At 32.9% G+C, this 12,907-nt stretch overlaps 2 protein-coding genes across 6 annotated transcripts; both read left to right on the top strand.

The window, feature by feature from the left end:
- Positions 1 to 2,575: 2,575 nt before the first annotated feature.
- On the top strand, positions 2,576 to 3,551 carry LOC120276347 (NDR1/HIN1-like protein 13). Its single transcript, XM_039283070.1, has 2 exons — positions 2,576 to 2,985; positions 3,109 to 3,551. Exons 1-2 carry the CDS (start codon positions 2,659 to 2,661, stop codon positions 3,451 to 3,453), a joined length of 672 nt encoding a protein of 223 aa, XP_039139004.1. The 5' UTR covers positions 2,576 to 2,658; the 3' UTR covers positions 3,454 to 3,551.
- Positions 3,552 to 5,230: 1,679 nt separating this feature from the next.
- Positions 5,231 to 12,689, top strand: LOC120275941. Of its 5 annotated transcripts, XM_039282673.1 has the most exons (10): positions 5,231 to 5,666; positions 6,836 to 7,404; positions 7,495 to 7,688; positions 9,090 to 9,170; positions 9,262 to 9,348; positions 9,442 to 9,574; positions 9,664 to 9,735; positions 11,496 to 11,570; positions 11,652 to 11,802; positions 12,306 to 12,384. In XM_039282673.1, exons 1-9 carry the CDS (start codon positions 5,272 to 5,274, stop codon positions 11,756 to 11,758), a joined length of 1,713 nt encoding a protein of 570 aa, XP_039138607.1. In that variant the 5' UTR covers positions 5,231 to 5,271; the 3' UTR covers positions 11,759 to 11,802; positions 12,306 to 12,384. The 5 variants fall into 5 exon arrangements, with proteins under 5 accessions (XP_039138607.1, XP_039138605.1, XP_039138604.1 ...); XM_039282671.1 differs by lacking the exon at positions 11,652 to 11,802 and having other exon boundaries at positions 6,836 to 7,398; positions 12,306 to 12,689; XM_039282670.1 differs by lacking the exon at positions 11,652 to 11,802 and having other exon boundaries at positions 12,306 to 12,689.
- Positions 12,690 to 12,907: the final 218 nt, after the last annotated feature.

The raw sequence follows: 12,907 nt of genomic DNA, 5'->3' as shown, positions 1-12,907 counted from the left end.
CAATTATTTGCATTTCACTCCTCGAGTTTTATTAAAATTATAAAATTGAATTTATAAATAAACCTTCAAGTATTTTAAAAAAAAAACTATGGCACTTATCTTTTTATTTTTAAAAAAAGTTTTAGATATCATGAAAAAAAAAAATGATCTATTCATATCAAACTTCCTGTTGAAATCTTTCCAAATAGGGAGAGTGAGAGCATAGTTTTAAAATTATGAATAGTAATTGCGTGCGAATGATCCAAGTACTCATATGTGCATAGTCCATATCCCCACTTGCTCCACTAATACATGTTTTTGTTTTTCTGATATAAAAAAATAAAATTTTTTGAAAAAAACATAAACAAATAATATTAAATATCTTATTTTAAACATTTCAAAAATACACAATTACATACTATATATATATATATATATATATATATATATATATATATATGGAGGATTTTTTTTAAATCATTACCTATTTAATTAAAATTTTGTTTTAGTTATGAAATATTCAATTCAATCAATTTTAATTAGGGTAATAGTCAATGTCAATTGCACACCTGACAAGGTTGTATATTGATTTATTTTTGTTAATATGCTATAAAGTTATTATTTTCTGTATTATTATATATTCAAGAAAAAGAATTAAAAAGATTTATTTGAAACATCAATTGGGTCATATTATTTTATGAAAGGATTATGTGTATGGATGGATATTAATGATTACTATATGAGAACCGGTTCTCTACTCATGTTTGTAGATAATTAAATCTATGAACATAGAGTTATCACCATTCATTTGACCATAACCTATCTATTGTTTAGACTGAAATAATCTAATTGTATTATTTATATTAATATTTTAGTTGTTGTTTTTGTGTAAGAATGCTTTAGGAAAGAATGTTTGTAAAAAACTTTTGCCTTATTATATTATTTAAAATTTCTGGTTTGATATTTGCAAAAATTGTAAGAAAAATTAAAACAATGTTTGTTTTGAGAGGAAAGTAAATAGCAATATAGCATTTGGCTGTATAAACATTTGTAAGGGTTGCAAGTAATTACAAATTTTTGGTTCTTTCATAGTTTTTAAATATTAATCTAACATTAATTTCATCATTAAAAATTTTAAAGATTTATATTTGATAACAAGCTCAAATATAAATCATTATTTTTAAAAATAAAATTTCCCTTTCATTTATTTTCATAATATATTAGATTTTTTTTTTATAAGCGTGATAAGCGCATTTACATGTCATGGCCATGCACATGGCCGGGAATTGATCGTTTAACTCATGCACTCTCACTAGATTGGTGTGGGAATTGGGCAGTAAACTCACTTCCACAATCAGAGATCTTTTTTTGGCACCCATTACATCCTACATGTTTCAAATCAAGGTATTGAGCTTCCCGCAATGACATCTTTTCTATTGGGACCGGTGTTGTTAAACTAAAGACCCTTCGGTTAGATTTTTTTTTTTTCAACCAAGCTAACTTGTTGAGTTATTTATTTAATTATTAAAATTAAATAAATTCTTTACAATTAGAATTTTAAATAGGAATATATATATATATATATATATATATATATATACAAACTATGGAAAAAAATAAAAATACAAAGACTTGCCAAAAACCAAAAATAGGAAAAAACCAAAGGCAAAGGATGAAAGGTCCCAAACTTCCGGTATATTAAAAATTGAGCACAATACTATGGTACACACTTTGCTAGAGTTATTTCTTCACACTATAAAATCCCTACAAAAATATGTTTAATTAGAGCTTAGATTTTCTAAGTCTTACTATAAGTCTCGGTCTAATTCTAAGCATGTATTTGAGTCAAGTCCAATACCTAAAAAAAAATTATAATTTAAAAAATCATATAAATTTGATGTGAGCTTTTATGGTTGAGTTAAATAGAATTTATATCACAAATTCTAACAAAATTAAAGCAAATTAAACTATTTTTTAAAAGACTAGTGTTTGATAACTAGTGCTAATTTTTGAAAATTCTATGATCATGATTCATGAGAATAAGATAGAGTCAAAAGGCTTTAATTTAGGATTTAACTGAGAATATGATTGACTTTTATTACTCTGATAGATGATTAAGATTTCTAACTTAGAACAATGCTTCACCAATTCCAATTGACTTGGCCCAAGTAAACTAGTCTTTGATTGCCTTATTCACAACATTCAATACAAAAAGATGCAATTCTTATTGATATAAAAGAAAATGTCTAACCTAAAGTAAAACTCCTCTACATTAAGTCAATTAATTTTTTACAACAAATTTTTTTTTAATATAACTTTTTAACATTTATAAATCATCTCAACATCAACAAGATTACTTGCATTCCCTCCACTCAATGAAGTACTCCCTCTACAAATCTAAATCAATATATATACATATATAATATCTTTTGGTATCAAGCATTTACTTGCAATATAAAACACCAATCACTTTTTTTCAAAAACAAACAAACAAACAAACAAACAAACAAAATTGATTCTTTCCTTCTCCCCTTCCCTTTCCCTCCCATTTTAAAAATTAATTCACATATCATTCTTTATCATCATCACCATCTTCCTCCTCCTCCTCCTCCTCCTCCTCCTCCTTCTTCTTCTTCTTCTTCTTCTTCTTCTTCTTCTTCTTCTTCATTACAGAACTATATGGCATCAACACCAACACACAATTTGAACAAGGTAACCAACCCTGAAAATCCTCCAACACGCCATGGCTTGGCCGGCGCCGTTCCTAAACCAAGCAAAGCCAAGCCCTTGACATGGTTGTTTGGTATTTTCTGCACTCTTCTTTCGTCGGCGATAATCATTGCCGGCCTTACCGTGCTCATAATCTACCTAATTTTCCGGCCTCGTAGCCCACATCTTTTCATCTCCGGCGCCACTCTCAACGCCGGCCACATTGATACCGATATGGGCATTTACCTCAATGCCGATCTTACCATTCTTGCCAACTTCTCCAATCCTAATCATAAGGTATACCTTTCTAATTAATGCATCATGCATATATAATTTTTGATCTTTAATTAAGTTTGGAGTAGAATGAAATACCAACTACTATATATATATTTATATAGTGTTTGTGGTCTTGTTTAATAGGTGAATATCTTCTTTAGCTACATAGAACTCGACCTTTACTTCAATAACACTCTTATCGCGGCACAAGCTATCCCCGGCTTCTCCGAGAGGGCCGGGGAGACGGTGTTGAGGAGTTTGCATATGGTGACGAGCGAGGTGGTGATAGGGGAAGCTAAAGCAAACGGATGGTGGAAACAAGTGAATGAAAATAAGATTGCAATGGAGGTGAGAGGGAGGTTTAGAACAAGATCAGACTTTGGTACCTTATTACATATCACTTATTGGTTGTACTCTCATTGTTCTATTGTTCTTAGTGATCCTCCTGGTGGTGTGCTCCTCTCTTCTTCTTGTAGAACTAAACGTTGAGAGTTTTAGTTTATTATCTCATTATGAGTTAATTTTTTAATATGTAATTATTGTTTTTTTGTTAATGTTTATTATTGGAGTAATTAATAGTACTTGTGTATCAGTTAATTTAGAAGCATATAAATATTATCATCTATGTCTAAGTTTTTCAATCTATCAGCTTAAGTTTGCAAGTAAAAAAAAATGAAATACATATAAATCACAAATTTTAACTTAGTCTTTGATTTGGAGAAGGGATGAAATATTAACTCTTTTATTCTTAGAGTTAACATCTAACACCTAAGTTTTTTTTAAAAAATATTTCTACGTTGTATGCATTGTTAGTGAAGTGTTAACTCAAAACAAATAAGAATAACCAGTCGACAACTCTTCTTTTGATTTCTTTTTTATTTTTTAGTTTTTGTGCTTTTTTTTTTCCTGCTCTATTGCTAAAAAAAACTTATAATTATTTTTTTATTTTTGACAAAGTATAATTATTTGTTTGAATTGAATATTATATATATATATATAAGACAAACATCCGAAACAAAACCCATTCTAAAGATTTATTTGTTAAATGAGCTCAATTCATTTTTCCTAAACAACAAATTGAAGGATGATTGATATTATATATATATATATATCAAAAAGGGATAGAAGAATGTTAGGGAGAAGGAGAAAGGGATAGAAGAGTACAAGGAAAATTTATGCCTTTTGTTTGGAGCTTGCCAATGGTGGAAGCAAGAAGGGAATATATGCGCACTTATTCTTTTATAGTTTACATTGGCTAACATTATAATATGTCAATAGGTATCTAGATACAATTTATGTAAACAATAATGTAATCCCTCTTACTTTATATAATTTTGGGTTGGCTTCATATTTGGCTTTTTTATTCATTTTATTTTTTTATTAATCATATTTTTTTTCAATAAACATTTATACATGCATGTTACTCTATGATGATGAATAACCACTGATCTTGTTGTAGTTAACCATTAATTATCATAACTAATTACTATGAAAATATAAATATAAGTTTTTTTTTTCGTAAAATCAATTTCCCCACTGTGTCTTGATTAACGTGGCTCATTTGTTATTAGAGAATCTAAATAACACTAACAAATTTTTATTTTTATTTTTTTACTATTAAGTTCCCAACAATTTTCAAAAATAACTCATAATCTCTTCCTTAAATGAAATATCTAAATTGATATTCAAATATTCAAAATAAAAAGAAACTTATGTTTTGCAAAAATAAATAGACGAGTTAATAACTTTTTAGTTTATTGGCACCAGATCCTATATGCAGAGTGTTCGTATCTTGTTGAGAAGACAAGTTTAAACTTTAACTCATATGTGATGAGGGCATAACTGAATGAAATATTAATTTTCCATGTTTCAGAAGCATTATTTGTTTACATTTAAAAAAAATATTTTTTTAATTATTTTTGGTTGTAAAAACAAATAATACTTTGTTTTTTTTAAGAATATATATATGTAATTTTTTTTTTTTATTGCATGCATTAGAAGACAAAATCTCATGCATTTAACACTCTAAAATCCAAAGCCATGCAACATAAAAAGCAAGAGATGCCGGCTTCCCATACTTAAGCCAAATTTCAGCTCCAAATTGCCTCAACATCATCAACTAGGAAACACCATCAAATGCTTCAAAAATGCCGGCTTTTTCTCTTTGTGTTCTCAGCCAATCTCCATCTTCAACTCACCCTCCCTTTCATTCCTTAAATCCCTCTAGAACTCACACCTATTTTTTCTAAACCTTTTAACTCTGTAAACCATTTTTTAGATACTATTTAATTATAAGTTCACTTAGCAATGAACATGCAATTCAAAGCTAAGAGTGAACAACAACAACAACAACAACAAGTGTTAGTACCGGACATTGCCAATTTGATGAATGATTGGTTTTTTGGGAGTGGGAATAGAGAAAAAAACTTTGAGAGTATCATGATCAAAAGTACTAAAAATGATAGTGAAGAGAGTTTTGAGAGTACTATGACAAAGCAAAAGAGCAAAAATGATGAAAGTCCCGGAAAAATTAGTGAAGGCCGGAAAACACAAGAATGGTTGGAAGAAGCAAGGAAAATGGTTGCCGAATCTTTAGTTAGGAAGAGTGTTTCATCCGGTAAGAGTTCTGGCTCTCCGAAATTTGTTTCGGCTCCTCCTTCATTCATTGATCGACGGGATCCTCTTTCACGATCGGCAAGAAGGTTTGTATTTGTTTGTGCTTTGTCTCTAGTCTTGTGCTTTGTGATTTTTTGTGTTTTGTATTTTAGTTATGAATAATTTTTTAACAATGTTTTTTTTCTTGATATTTTTATAAGTTTAAAGTTCAATTTTTTTAACATCATTCCTATTGAATTTTATGTTATATATATATATATATATATATCATGGATGTTTTTTTTTTGGGAAGAGGAGCGGGGTGAACCCACTAGAGACCCAGGGACGTGCACAAGTCTCGGTGGAATAAATGGGGATGGGGCCACGCTCACGTGGGTGCTGGAACCATCCATACACAACCACTATTCATAACTCCTAGAAATGTGCCCTCAGCCGAGAATCGAACTCTCACAACTCGATGAGAGCTCTATCGGCGACCCGTGTACCAATAGACCCAAAGGTCGTTGGCTATATCATGGATGTTGAGTTTGAATATGGAGTTAAGCCAACGGCTTTTGAGTTAATTGGCATCGGGTCCCTTGCGCAAGGTGTTTTTTTCGGGGAGGACCCGGAATCGAACTTCATAGTCTATGCAAGGTGAGAATATGTGGGTCGGCGTTAGCTTTGCTCCCTATATGTGCATGTCCCTAGATTCTGGTGCTTGTCGTCTTTCTAAAAATATATATGAAGTTAAACAAATGTGAAGAAGAAGAAGCATAAACGATAAAAACTAGAACAAAATTGTTGTCTTTGCTTCTCACCTATTAAAAATTTATATATTTTTCAACCATAGTTTCCAATGCACTTGTCTTGTGCTTGTCCATGCATTCAACGCATTATTACATTTAAATAAAAAAAATATATATATTAAGTGTGGCTTAGTTGGTCTTTCTTATATTTAATTTAAATTATTTTGTCAAGCAGAGTGGAGAAGGAGAATTTTTTTTTTAATATTAAAATAAAAAAAGAACTATATATAATCTCTTACATTTTACAAAGCAAGAAATAAATAATTTAATTATAATATATATATATATATATATATATATATATATTTATATAAGTTTAATTATACATCACATTCAAATTAGTTTCTTAATTTTTGTAAATAAAGAACAAATCACAAGAAATAAATGTTAAAAAAAAAAACAATTTGTTTATTTCCATTTTTATTTAATTTAGAAAAATGTCTTAAAAATGAGAAATTTGAGAGCAGGAATAGATCAACGGAGGGTTTCAGCGGCGAAATCCTCTCTCGCTCCGCGAGGCACAACCGCAACAACTCCGATGCCGTACCCGGCGCCGGCGCCGGCACCGACCTTCCCTCACCGGTGCACGAATGGCCTCAAGGCACTGCCAACCCCAGCGATCCCCTGGGCGCCTTTGTTGCGCTTCATCCCAAGCTTTCCGCCCGCCCTAAGTCTCGATTCCAGGATGATCCCCAGTCCCAGCTCAATGGAAGGAATGACCTTGTGCTCTCGCCTCCTAGGGTTTTGGTTGAGACGGCGCATAGGAGGTCGATCTCCTCCTCGACTTGCTCGCTGGAGAAGCTTGGCGGGCTGGGCGGCGATAAGGGGCTGCTGAGCTCCAGAGGCCGGCGTTCCGCTTCTCGGGAGCTGGAGTCCGTCGGTCGCCACCTTGATTTGGTCGTGGATGATGATGTTATGCAGATCAACTCCTTCCTCAAAAGGCAGAGGGCCCTTATTGCGAGGATATCTGGAAAGAAGGTCTTCGCCAATGGCAACGCTAACGCCAAGATCTTGCTCTCCGCTTCATCTGGTATCAGTTGAGGCTCGAATCAATTTGGATCTTTGATGTGTTTTTCCTCTCCTTTGATGCTAATGTTGTTGTGCTGTTGGATGGTTTGGCTAGCAGGCATGGCGAGCTCGATGGTGGCTACCATTGGCTACGCGTGGCTGTTGGAGAACATGGAGAATAAGGAAGGCGGTGAAGGGGTGGTTGTTCCGGTGATGAACTTGAAGAGGCGGAGTATGCAAACGCACAGGCAGGTTGCGTGGCTTTTTCACTATCTTGGAATTGATGCATCTGCTCTGCTTTTCTCTGATGAGGTATCCCCTAACTCTATATTGGAAAATTCTCTGCTTTCTCAATTGTCTCACAACAATGCCCTGGTCTTGAAGTTCTGTTTAATTGCTAACACGATCAATTTGCATCCTCTTTTTTTGGATTGAAGCTGTTGGTGAAATATTTTCTTTCTGTAATTCTTATTGGGTGGTTTCAAGTTGCAAGTTTTATGAACTATAACCCTAGTCAAGCCTCTGCTCTAAATTTGAGAACTGATTGAATGACCATATTTTATTTGTCTATGAAACTATGCACCTTGACCTTACCTGTTCTTTGCTGTCATAAGTATCGCCATGTTCAACAATTGGGCTCAAATTGGACTCAGAATTTGTACAATTGACTCAGTTTTGGTTTCAGGACTCTTAAATTATTCTTATGGTATATCTTTTGCTTTATAATCTTGATGGCATGAAATTTATGAAGACAAGTTTAAACAAGGATGTAGTAACAGCCATTCCGAGACCATATGGATCTATAAAATATCTTCACCGCTTGTTAAGTGAATTTCTTTGAGAATCTTCTTATTTCTTTGAGAATCTTCTTATGTTGAGGCTCAAGAGTCAAGACATTAAATGTACAGTGGATTAGACCTATTAGACCAGTGGTTTAATGTGACTGGATTTTCAACTTTAACTATGGTTTATCTAACACATTGATCAAATGTATGTTATGGAACCTGACTTTAGCTGCTTACCATGTGGGTTGTCTTTCAAGTGTTTGCTTTGGTACTTTAGCTTAAATAGGTGTGTAGTATGATTAAATTTGTGTGATGTTTTTAATTTTAGTAACTTCAAATGATTAATCTGTAAGAAACGTTCGGGTATTTCACTAACTAATTAATTGAAGTATATAGAGTTTTTTCATATCTCCTTATATTGTTCTTCTTATGCATACCCTTTCAAAATATATAAACAGCAACTATGCTCGTTACATTTACCCTTGCTTGAAAGAGATTCTATTATGGACACCCTCTGGTAATTTTATATGATGTTGGAGTGATGAACTCATCCAACTATGCAATGAATGTATGAGGTGCAGTGACAGCGCTTCACATAACAAGAGCATGCATGGTGAAACCATTGATGTTATGGTAAATTCATGAAGTAGCATTGCTGTTTGGCACAGAATTAAGGTAACTATAATTAAGTATCAATGTTGCTAAAATCGGGGCAGCACCCTATTCTTCCTTGGAAATCAAAGTGGTGTTTCTTGGGTGGCTTTATTCACTCTTTTAGCTTTTTTGTCTTAAAAATATTGTCTTTTCTTTTTATAAACATCATTTGAGAAATATGTTGATTTGTGGCTGCATAATTGTGTTTATCAGATTTAAGCCTATGCCATGAATCTATACCATGTGGTAATTAGTTGTTATTATCTGTAATCAGGTTGATTTGGATGGTCTGGTTATGTCAAATCAATTCAGTATACTTGTTACAGGGAAAGATGTGCTGAACACAAATAATGAGGTAATTGAGTTTTATGCTACTGATAAAATCAACTAATTTAAGACTATCAAGAGTGTCTGGATTGTTATCAACTCTTGCATTATCTTTGTAGGTGGCATCAATTTGCACTATTCTCACGGATAACTACTGTGAACATGCATACGAGTTGCTTCAGACTCCTAATATGAAAAAACTCTTGGTAAATTTTCTAAGGCTGCTGTTTTCTCATATGTTCCTTATTAAATTATCTTCTTTGTTTCCTTTTCTTTTTCTGAATCTCACCCTTTCTCAGCTTGCAGGAATTCTTTTGGATACACGTAATCTTGACAAATTTTCTAAATTTCACACACATAGAGATGCAGAAGCTACACAGTTGCTCTTGGTTGGCTCTTTTCCTGGCTTAAGACAAGAACTCTTTGAACAATGTATGTGTCTCTTCTCCCATGGTCAAATGCATAATTGCCCGGATTGCTTCTATGCTCAGTTTGTAATATTTCATATTTGGTCTCAACAGTAATTCAGGATCATAGGGACAAATTGTTTCTTGAAGCTCTCAAGCGTAATTATGGGAATCCTTCTTGTGGGAGTAAGCTTTTACTCTACCTTTCGAGTTCTTTGAATAATTACATTATTTATTTGTTTTGCATTCAACAGAAAGCAGACTTTTCTGAACCTGTTGCTAGTTTTTACTGTGTTTTGTTTTTGACTATTAAGATAAATGAAGCACACATGATTGAGCATTATCTATAAAGTAGGAAGTCTGACTGAAGTTTTATTGTTTAAATCAGTTGCATTCCTGTGTGCTGATGATTGAAATGCATATGTATATGCCAATGAGTTTATTACATATATCAAGCATGTTAATCACTACACCCAACAACAATTTTTAATTTCTTATTAGAGTCCTAATGGTAGGTTCATCTCCTACTTTGGTGATATGTTGAAATCCTTAGTAAAACTGAATAATGGGTTTCCACAAAAGAAAATCTTATGGTTAAGTTTGGTTGGTGGGTTACCCCAAGGCTCCAATCCAACACTCCAAGGTTAACTACCAAACCTTTTTTGGTTTTAAAACAAAATTTAATTATTTAAATAAACATATTTAATAATTATTTTAAAAATTCATTTAAGTATTTAACATCAGTAAACAATTATCATTAATCAGAAAGGAAATTTTTATTCTTAAAATAGTTATTTTGGGTTGTATTTATTAAGTCAAAATTTGTTCAATTCAGTCTAAAAGTTTACCTCCTAAATAATTTCAAATGACTTCCTTTTCACCCCCTTGATCCACCAGTGAAACTAATAATTGTCTATGATGTTAAGTTTGTGTGACTTTTCCTATATTCTTCCAACTCATTCAGGCTTTCCTTGGCTTTCCTTGATATTGACGTTCTTTGGGCAACCGCAATGGATTAAAATTCAAAACCACATCAGGCTTCCTTTGTTCTCACGTTATTTTCATTAAATTTTTTCATCAATGTGAATGTTTTTGTATTGTTTTTCTTTGATCCCCAACTATTTCAATGTTATCCACTGCAAGAGTGTGTGTTTTGCAGTCAACATCAGGTTGTTTGAATTGATGACCTGCCATTTTATTGATGTGATGTAGTTCAACTAACAAGAAGCCATAATTCTTAAAATGCTCCTTAATTGAGAAGAAATATGTGGAAAAGGAAATAACTGCTTGTTTGAGGGTTTGGGTTTTTGATTTTAATTAGTTAAGCTAATGAAGAAGCACCCTTTGTTAGTCAACTATCAACCAGAATTGATTCCCTTCTGTAATGTATAGACTATGTAGTTGGTTTAGTTCCAGTCGAAACTCTTGTACACAATATTGAAAATATTAACTAGACTTTTCATAAGAGAAATATAGCAACGATTTATGTTTTCTCTGGAACAATATTCACAACTACTTCGAACCCGGACTGGTACATTTAGTGCCAGATATGTTTAGAACTGAATTTCTCTTTGATATATAACATCCCACAGTGAACTTACCTATCCTCAAGGTTATTCCATTCTAAGGATTGAACTATGGTTGTGGAGAAAATCTCTTAACGTGGGCAATGTAAGATCTCTGAAACTGCTGTGAGTTGAGTTCAAATCTTTAGAAGACATGATCACCAATGGAGCAGCTGTTGTGTTCATTGCACTAATTTGTACTTGCTTACACTACTCGAGCTCTAATTTGTATGAGATCGTTTTGCAATAAAAAAGAACCAAGAATCGGAGGAAGCCAATGTTTTAATCCCAGATTGTTAAGAACTTGGTTGCAATTATTTTGTGTAAGATCACTACTTGATTATTTCTACTGGCTGATGTCTTTTGTATGCTATCGTTTAGATAATGATGAAAATGGAGCACTGCAGGAGCATAAAGTTACAATTAGGAAGTCGGCATCAAGTTCTCCTCAAGAAGGTATCACACAATTATTAAGCAAATGCCTAGTAACATTAATTATTTACTAACCAAGAGCCCATAATCACATATTTTTGTAAGGTGTGCAATCCTTGTTGATATGCTCAGTCATGGAGTGCAACCTACTCTGCCTTTCCATATATATTGTTCAAAATGTTGGTCATGGATGTGACAAACGAATCGAATAACACCGTGACTGAAGTGTGATGATGTTCATTGATAAGTCTGACCGGTAACACAGCCTAAAACTTGGAGCAACTTCAGGTTTCCTGATGTCTTGCAATGTTTTACTGACGCTTTCAGTTGAAACCAACTAGGTCATGATTTCTTCTTACCAAATTGCCACAAGCAATGGTGTGAACAAAAGTTTGAACATAGTCCTGCATGCTTCATCCTTTTAGTTCCTATGTTGGTTGAACATTTCTACAATATTAAGATATAGGATGTTATATTGAATGACACAATGACAAAAATGGCACCAAAATAGCACTTCATTATGCATAGATTCTCATAGCAAGTAGTTGTCCTAATCTGTAAAGATTTTGAATAGCGTGATTGGTTTTGATAGTATCATTACCATTTTGAGAAAATAGTTGTCAATTTTAACCCCTCTCGGACTGTCTTTTCTCTTGTGATGCATGCCAAATGGCAAATGCTGTATTAATTCTGTTGCAGATTTTGAATACGATCATCGTTCCATCTGTTTAATTATTCAACCTTGTTATTTCTTGACAGAAAAGCCAAAGCAAATACAAGTTCTTGCACCGATTCAAACACTGCCGACTCCTTCTCCTGCTCCAAAACCATCACCTGCTTCGGCTCCGGCTCCAGCTCCGCGGGCAAAGAACAGATTCTTCCTTGCAAAATGGTTCGGTTTCGGATCAAGATAATCAAATCATCAGCTTCCTTCTGCTAACATCATCCCAAACCATACACCGACGACAACGATGGCTCCCGAAGCTTCACACATTATCTTGACACACAAATTTCCTCACAGTACTTCCTCCAAATTGTGCATCTGAACCCAATGTTGTGTTGAATGTATTCTAATATTGATATCATGAAGAAATTCTTAGTCATTGTAAGTACCAAACCATCTTTATCAGACCAGACACATCATATGTACCGGTTCTAAATTTAATTATTAAAAAAAAACAATTATAAATTATTTTTTTTTTTTTAAAAAAATTAATATAAAAAAAGGTGTGAATGAACAGATCATCATCATCATAAATTCATAATCAATAAACAAAAACAAATAGTATAAAACAATGAGAAAGATATGACTAAAAATTTTCTTTGAAGGTTTGTTGTTCGCTCGTCACGTTGGTCGCACC

This window comes from Dioscorea cayenensis, chromosome 14 (assembly GCF_009730915.1).
Source record: "Dioscorea cayenensis subsp. rotundata cultivar TDr96_F1 chromosome 14, TDr96_F1_v2_PseudoChromosome.rev07_lg8_w22 25.fasta, whole genome shotgun sequence".
Classification (NCBI taxonomy): domain Eukaryota; kingdom Viridiplantae; phylum Streptophyta; class Magnoliopsida; order Dioscoreales; family Dioscoreaceae; genus Dioscorea; species Dioscorea cayenensis.
Note: the sequence above shows the minus strand (reverse complement) of the source record. Positions and strands in the feature narration are given on the sequence as shown.